At 42.9% G+C, this 8554-nt stretch overlaps 1 protein-coding gene across 1 annotated transcript; it reads left to right on the top strand.

Moving 5' to 3' along the window:
* The first annotated feature begins 1618 nt into the window (after positions 1-1618).
* On the top strand, positions 1619-7986 carry stard5 (StAR-related lipid transfer (START) domain containing 5). Its single transcript, XM_037697309.1, has 6 exons — positions 1619-1708; positions 2112-2161; positions 4781-4913; positions 5110-5227; positions 5603-5696; positions 7836-7986. Exons 1-6 carry the CDS (start codon positions 1619-1621, stop codon positions 7984-7986), a joined length of 636 nt encoding a protein of 211 aa, XP_037553237.1.
* Positions 7987-8554: the final 568 nt, after the last annotated feature.

Raw genomic sequence — 8554 nt, forward strand, 5'->3', positions numbered from 1 at the left:
TATATATATATATATATATATATATATATATATATATATATATATAATGTATGTGAATGTTTTTGTACAGTGCCCTGAGACGACTTCTGTCAAGATGGTGCTATATAAATAAATTGAATTGAATTATTCCATTCAGGTCCATCAACTCAGAGAGGAGGGTGGCAGGTTCCAGGTACTGTAGAAGGTTCTTTGGTTAGCAGGGGGACACAGGTGGTAACAGGATCTCTAATGTCCAGTTTAGCTCTGTAATGCAGGAGGTACGTAGGTCCAGGATCAGAATCTCAGGGAAACTAGGAGGACACAGAGGAATAATCTGGTAAGTATTCAGTTTTCAGGAAACACAGGTAGGCTGTCACTGTAGAGGTTGGTATGTAATGTTCCAGTGTCAGAAGAAACACTTCAGCAGCCTTGACATACCCCCTGGTGCTCGTTTCCAAGATTAGTCCCAGCTCATTGGTGCCAACCTGCCACAAGAGAAAAACTGCAGAGGAAAATACTGGAATAACCACAGTTAGTGTTCTGTCTGCATCATTACTGTTGTTGTTTTTGCAGTACATGAAACTTTTTTTGGTTTAGTTTTTCTGATGTTCTTTAATTTAAAAAAAATATTCTGGTCTGGATTTGTTGTTTATATTGATTTACGGGGGCAGCACGGTGGCGCAACTGGTAGAGCTGCTGCCTCTCAGCGAGCAGGTCTTACTTCAAACCCCGGTCCAGGGGCCTTTCTGGGTGGAGTTTGCATGTTCTCTCCGTGCATGCGTGGGTTTTCTCCGGGTGCTCCGGTTTCCTCCCACAGACCAAAAAAAACATGCACGTTAGGCTGATTGGTAACTCTAAATTGTCCCCAGGTGTGTGTGAATGGTTGTTTGTCTCGTTTGTCTCTATGTGTCCCTGTGATGGACTTGCGACCCGTCCACGGTGTACCCCGCCCCTCGCACAGTGATTGCAGGACATGGGCACCAGCGACCACCGTCACCCAAAATGGAATAAGCGGGTAAAGATAATGGATGGATGGATGGTATCATCAACAAACAAGTTGGTCAACTTTAAGTTAATCAACTTTATCAGTGTCCCTTCAAACCTTCCATGAACATTCAAATCAGCAGGTTCTTGAAAGTGTAATTGTTTTAGATAACACAAGAACTCAGAAAGTGATTACACTCAAATGTAAATAGCTTGTTTGCTCTTTTAGTGCTTTGGGGAGATAAAAACGGTTTTTTACAGTCGATGTTCTCGGTATAATTCAAGTTGTGGACATGTTACTGTATAACACTAGCTTCCTGTTGAGGACGCTGTTCGCTCGTAGCACTGTTAGCATCAACTGATGCTAGCTGTCGGTTAGCTTGAACTGATGCTAGCAGCCGGTTAGCTTGAACTGATGCTAGCTGTCGGTTAGCTTGAACTGATGCTAGCTGTCGGTTAGCTTGAACTGATGCTAGCTGCCGGTTAGCTTGAACTGATGCTAGCTGCCGGTTAGCTTGAACTGATGCTAGCTGCCGGTTAGCTTCAAGTGACGTTAGCTGCTTCAGCATGACAGAGACCTTTTCCCATCAGAACCAGTGTAGTGTTTAACAGTTTAGCTTCTGTTCTGTATAACCGACTCGATACCTTTAACCTCATGGATTATAAAGAGAAAGCAGAATCTGTTTCGGACTGTCTGCTGGGTTTCAGGAGGGACGGGTTCGGATGGAAAATCTGCAGGAAAACGGTAAAAAAATAAAATAAAACTTTATGTAAGACTGCTGTTCTGTTAGCTTGTGCCTAATAAATAAAATATTGTTTTTTTCTTCAGTAGTTTGTCTAAATCATTATAATAAAATGTATTTACACGTTTTAGGGAAATGTGTCTTATAATTTATTTGTTAATGCTTCAGAATAATGCGCCTAAATAATTATTAGGCTGACGGCTCACAGCAGGAAGGTCCAGGGTTCAATCCCCGGGTTGGACCTGGGACCCTTTATATGTGGAGTCTACATGTTCTCCTGTGTTTGTGGAGATTTGTTATGTTTTCAGTCCAAACCCTGCAGTTAGGCTATCTTCAGGCCCAGGTTAAAATAAAGGTTAATAAAATAAATAAATCATTATAATAAATATATTTTTAATTTTTCAGAACAGTGTATCTGTATCTTGGCGTCCCTCCTCGGAGTTTCCTGGAAACATGTGAGAAATTATTTCACTTTTTAATCTGGTTTTAAGATCACAGAACTAAAAAGCATTCTTTGTGTTTTTCTATTTAAAAAATGTACAATTTATCACAAACATCTGTTTAATTTTTTTAAAATGCAATAAAAGTGTTTAAAAATCTTCTTTCTGTTTTTCCCTCTTCAGAAGTCTTCGCAGCGAGCGAGTCCTCCATCTCACTCTGTCCTCTGTTCTCTGTCCTCTGCATCCTCTGTCCTCACTCCAACTACCTCCATGTCCTCTCTAACTGCATCCATATATCTCCTCTTCGTCTTTTTCCTGGCAGCTGCATTTCAAGGTTCTTTATTATCATTCGCATCACATGTGGTACATGAGGTGGAACGAAATTGTGTACACAGGGTCCCAGTTATCCTGCACCCAAAAATAGCAAAAATATCAAGTATAAAAAGAAACTGAGTCAGAGATTCTTTATTCTTGTTCCACCACATGTGGTACATGTGGTGCGAATAAAATTATGTACACAGGGTCCCAGTTACATCCAACAATAAAATGTAAAAGAAAAACAATGATAACATCTAAGATATGAACTAAGAAAAACATCAACTAAAATACACTAAGCACTAATAGCATAAAAACATTACGTTGAACAGCAGCACGAACATGAGTCTGTGAGCAGATGAGCACGCATGAACACATCAACATGAAACAGATCAGCAGCAACATGATGTGATTTTTCACAGAGATTATTCTGGTTAGAGATTCATGGGTCTAATAGCTTTAGGGTAGAAGCTGTTCCTCAGTCTAGTGGTTCTACACTTAATGTTCCTCAACCTCCTTCCTGAAGGGAGTGGGTCAAAAAGTGTGTGCTGGGTGAGTGGGGTCCTTGATGATGCAGGTGGCCTTCTTCCTGCGTCTGGAGGTGTAGACGTCTGTGATGGTGGGGAGGCTGACTCCAACAGATTTCTGTGCAGCCTTCACCACTCTCGGCAAAGCTTATATTTCTGCAGCTGTGCAGCCTCCATGCCACACGTTGATGTTGGAGGATGCTCTTCACTGCACACCTGTAGAAGGAGGTGAGGACTGAGCTTCCCAGACGAGCTCGTCTCAGCCGCCTGAGGAAGTAGAGTCTCTGATGAGCTTTCTTGATCAGGCTGGTGGTGGTGTTGACCCAGCTGAGTTGTCATTCAGGTGCACACTCAAGTATTTGTAGCTGGAGACCACTTCCACGGCAGATTCTCCTATGTTCAGGGGTGGGGGGGTAGATGTGTTTGCTCTGTTTGAAATCCACGACCGTCTCCTCCATCTTCTTCACAATGATGTGAAGGTTCTTCCTGCACCAACTCTCCAGGTGTTCCACCCCCTGCCTGTAGCTGGACTCATCATTGTTTGTGATGCATCCAACCACTGCTGTATCGTCTGCTTTTCTAACATCCTTCTACCAATATTCCCACTGTCCCTCTGTCTTCTGGACATGTCCAAACCATCTCAGTCTGGCCTCTCTAACTTTATTTCCAGTTGTTCAACCTGTGCTGTACCTCTGATGATCTCATTCCTAATCTTATCCATCCTTGTCACTCCTAAGGAGAACCTCAACATCTTCATTTCTGCTACTTCCTGTTCTGTCTCCTGTCTTTTTGTCCATGTCTCTGTCTCCAGACTGTACAACATAGCTCGTTTCACCTCTTTCTTGTGAACTTTTTTTTTTACCTTTGCTGACACAAATCACTCCTGAAACTTTTCTCCATCCACTCCATCCTATCTAGACTCTCTTCTTCACCTCTTCTTTACCACACTCCCCATTTTCCTGGACAGTGGACCCCAAGTCCTTGAAGTCCTGCAACTTTGTGACTTCTGCTCCTTGTAGCCTCACTGTTCCACTGGACTCCTTCTCATTCACACACATGTACTCTGTCTTACTACGGCTGACTTTCAGTCCTCTTCTTTCAAGTTCATACCTCCACCTCTCCAAGTTCTCTTCCACCTGTTCCCTGTTCTCGCCACAGATCTCGTTGTCATCTACAGACAACAAAAGTGTTTAACAATAATGTGTTGGTTTATGTTCTCCCAGCAGAATGTTTGATAAACATATAAAGTTTAGTCAGAAACAGTTTGTTGCTGATTTATTTTTTCTATATTTAATTTCTGCCACAGTCGGTCATATCATTATTTATGGAGCCCTGGGTCCATAAGTCTGTTAGAAAGCTACGGCAGCAGAACCAGTGGTGACATGACCTTTGACCTGTTGGTTTAAATGAGCTCAGTGTTGAAGGTTTCCAAATATCAGAACACTGAACCCAGTTTCAAGCCCTAAATCTGGTCCTTGAGAGGTCACCAGGCTCAGGGTCCTACTGGGTCCCTGAGTCCACAGTAAGTTCTGATGGTGTTCTTATGATATAAATACTGATATAGTTTTTCTTTTCATTTCACCTTTATTTAACCAGGCATAAACACTAAGAACAGATTCTTATTTACAGCTCTGGTCTGGCAGCACCACCAGGTACTTGTAGGGTCAAGGGAAGGGAAGTAAGGCCATGAAATATAGAAGTCAGTGTGACCATATTATTAATTATTTTTATCTGTGTTTCTGCTCCACTAATGAAGATGCTTACCTGACTATGTCTATGTTCTGATTGGTAGCTACAAAGGTGATGGCATCATCAGCAGCCATCCTGACAAAGTCTGGGAGTGTCTGAAACCGGTTCCTGGTGGACTCCGGGTCCAGTGGGACAACAACGTCAAGAAGTTTGAGCTTCTGGAACAAATCTCTGAGGTTTGTTTTGTGTCTTTATCTATTTAACCAAATGATTAATTAAAAAATTTCACCTGGAATTTCAAAACAATGTTTAAATGGCAGCTAAAATAAAAACTTTAGACTAATGTGTTTTATCAGAAAAGTCTTTATTGTACAAGGTTATGTAAGTTCATTATATCAAGTCAAATGTCATGTTTGTTGTTTTTGTTTTCAGGATTATTCGGTGTGCAGAACCGTCACACCTTCAGCGATGATGGGGATCATCGCTCCTCGAGACTTTGTCGATGTTGTTTTAGTCAAACAATATGAGGACGGCAGCATCTCCTCAAACGGTGCGTAACGACTTGTTCTGTCCCATTTACCATGGGTTTACTTTTATATTTTAATTTATCAGTAAGTAAGTTACCGGTAGTTGTCGGCGGGGGTGGGGGGTCATGTTTTTGCTGCAGCAGCTCCTAAAATGTGAAACAAACTTCCTCATGACAGTTTTTTAAGTCTGTTCTGTTTCCTTTAAGAGTTGCTCTTTAAGCTGTGATGTTCTCTGATCTCTTTTCTTTTCACCAGGTTTTATTATTTAATGAAATTTGTCTGTTTTCTGTTTTTAATTTTCTGTTTAATGTTGTACAGCTCGTTGATCCTTTATGATTGTTTGAAGTGTTTTATAAATAAAGTTGATCGGACATCTAAATGTGAGTTTTTGTCCTCAGCCATGAATGTGGTCCATCCCAGTTGTCCTCCTCAGCCGGGGTTTGTCAGAGGATTTAATCATGCATGTGGCTGCATCTGTGTTCCTGTGTCTGGGTAAGAACATGCACACACACACACACATACACACACACACACACACACACACACACACACACACACACACACACACACACACACACACATAGTCAGTTTTTAAACTTCTTATGATTTTCTGGACTTTATGACAAACCAACTCAAAGTAAATCATGACAGAAAGAACCGATTTCTGCTTAATTTTCTTAATTTCTACAAAACAATCTGAACAGAGTGGTGTGCATTAGTTTTCACCCACTTCCACCCCCCTCTCTGGTTCCCCTGAATCAAACCCAGCCGGCCCGGCAGCCTTTAGTAACTGAGGTATCAGGACTATCTGTGGTTCTAGAATGCTCCAGATAAAACTTCTCAGAGCCAGGACTTAGTGAAGACGATGTCTGTTTATCGTCTTGGTTTGTGTCCTGTGTTTGTGGTAGAGATAACCAGAGAGGTGTAAAGGTTCTGAAAGGTCCAGATTGCGAGGCAATATCATCTGATGGTAATTTACGATTCCATCTGTTAGGTTATTAAAATTATTTGACATCATATTTTATGAACAGTAACAATAAAGTCTTAAAGTAGAGTCTTGGTGTTCTATGAATATCCCATCACAGATGTGTCAGACAGAGGGTGATTGCTTTTTGCTGATCAATTACACTGAAGCTACCTCAGAACATCTGGACTTGTTTCGATACATGCTCAATAATCCAGGAAGATGAATCTAACAAGGTTGAATCAGGTCTTCTGGACGGATTGGGGAGCGGGGCAAAAAGTGTGCGTGCTGGGTGAGTGGGGTCCTTCATGATGCAGGTGGCCCTCTTCCTGCATCTAGAGGTGTAGATGTCTGTGATGGTAGAGAGGCTGACTCCAACAGACTTCTGTGCAGCCTTCACCACTCTGCAAAACTTTTCTTTCTGCAGCTGTGCAGCCTCCATGCCACACGTTGATGCTGGAGCACAGGATGCTCTCCACTGCACACCTGTAGAAGGAGGTGAGGACTGAGCTTCCCAGACCAGCTCGTCTCAGCCGCCTGAGGAAGTAGAGTCTCTGATGAGCTTTCTTGATCAGTCTGGTGGTGTTGTTGCCCCAGCTGAGTTGTCATTCAGGTGCACACCCAAGTACTTTCAGCTGGAGACTACTTCTACTGTAGATTCTCCTATATTCGGTTGGGGCGGGGGTGGGGTAGGTGTGTTTGCTCCGTCTGAAATCCACGACTATTTCATTAATGTGAAGGTTGTTTTTCCTGCACCATCGCTCCAGGTGTTCCACCTCCTGCCTGTAGCTGGACTCATTGTTTGTGATGCATCCAACCACTGCTGTATCATCTGCAAACTTTACAATATGACAGCCTGGATGAGTAGGTGCACAGTCATACGTGAGCAGAGTGAACAGGAAGGGGCTCAGCACACATCCCTGGGGGGAGCCAGTGCTGAGGGTTATGGTGGAGGAGGAGAAGTTGCGGGTCCTCACAGACTGTGGCCTGTTTGTTAAGAAGTCCAGGACCCAGTTGCAAATGGAGGGGCTTAGTCCTAGTGTGAGTAGTTTGTCCATCAGGATCTGGGGAATCGTGGTGTTGAAGGCAGACATGAAGTCCACAAAGAACATACGGAGGTAGGAGTTCTTCTGCTCCAGTTGGGTGAGAGCAGTGTGGACCACAGAGGAGATGGTGTCCTTTGTTGATTGATTCTTGCGGAATGCGTACTGGTGAGGGTCCTCACTGATGTTGAGTGTAGCTTTGATGTGGGCCATGACCAGTCTTTCGAAGCATTTAGCAACTTATTGGGGTGAGGGCTACTGACTGATTCAGATCAAAGCATGTTCATGTGTTAGAAAGGTCCAGAGTCCAGAACCTGAGTCCAAATATGGTAAGACCTAAAACCTGACATTCACAGGTGCTCTCTGTCCAATCAGACACAGCTGCAGCTGATTTACACAGAAGAATGGGTCAAAATTTCAATCTGTAGACATGTAAAGCTGGTGGAGAGCCAGAGGTGGTTCTATTGACTTGGGTGGTGGTGGGGGGTGAATATTAATGCACACCACACTTTAGAATTATATATGTACTAAAGATTGAAAACCTAGAATCATTTTCCTGCTGGATGAGTTTGGGTCTAACAGACTGACACTAATTCATCTGGTTTGTTTTCCATTTTTTTCCAGAGAGCCAAACAAAACCCAGGTGTTGAGTTTCTTCCAGACAGACCTGGGTGGTCTCCTCCCTCGGTCAGTGGTGGACTCCTTCTTTCCTTCCAGCATGGTGGAGTTCTACAGCAACCTGAACAAAGCTGTTAGGTCCCTCAATGACCTTTGAGACTAAGGCTGAAGAAACATCAGATTCTAACATTCCAGCTGCCCCCATCTTTTCAGTTTGTTTTTAAACTGGGTTTAGGATGTTTAAAAAACAGGTTTCAAAGTCCAAAATTTCTTAAACTGCCACCCACATGTCTTTGTGTTGACAGCCAAAACTCACCTTTACAAAAATGATGATGCCATAGCCCCGCCTCTAACCTTTAGTGCGTCACGTGCACTAACATGAACAAAGATGGATGACACGTCTTCAATGACTGAACCAAATATCAGGATTTTAGGTGCTGCCAAGTTTGTTCTTTGTGGAGAACTTTGAATATAAAAGTCCTGCCCACTCGTCAATCACATCATAACAAGCATGCTGTCAATCAGCATAACAGGCTGTCAGTCACAGCATAACAAGCAGGCTGTCAATCACAGCGTAACAGGCAGTCAATCACAGGATAATAGACCGTCAATCTCAAAAGGCTGTCAATCACAGCGTGACAGTCAATCAGTGTAACAGGCCATCAATCACTGTGTAAGAGGCTGTCAATCACAGCATAACAGGCTGTCAATCACAGCATAACAGG

Source organism: Nematolebias whitei, chromosome 2 (assembly GCF_014905685.2).
Source record: "Nematolebias whitei isolate Nwh7 chromosome 2, NemWhi1, whole genome shotgun sequence".
Lineage (NCBI taxonomy): Eukaryota > Metazoa > Chordata > Actinopteri > Cyprinodontiformes > Rivulidae > Nematolebias > Nematolebias whitei.

What these genes read in the sequence shown, in the direction of transcription:
- stard5 (XM_037697309.1), top strand. Translation starts at nt 1,619, where the DNA reads ATGGATTATAAAGAGAAAGCAGAATCTGTTTCGGACTGTCTGCTGGGT. An exon ending in CGGCAGCATCTCCTCAAACG is followed by an intron (nt 5,228 to 5,602) that starts GTGCGTAACGAC and finishes TTTTGTCCTCAG; the next exon opens with CCATGAATGTGGTCCATCCC. An exon ending in ATCTGTGTTCCTGTGTCTGG is followed by an intron (nt 5,697 to 7,835) that starts GTAAGAACATGC and finishes ATTTTTTTCCAG; the next exon opens with AGAGCCAAACAAAACCCAGG.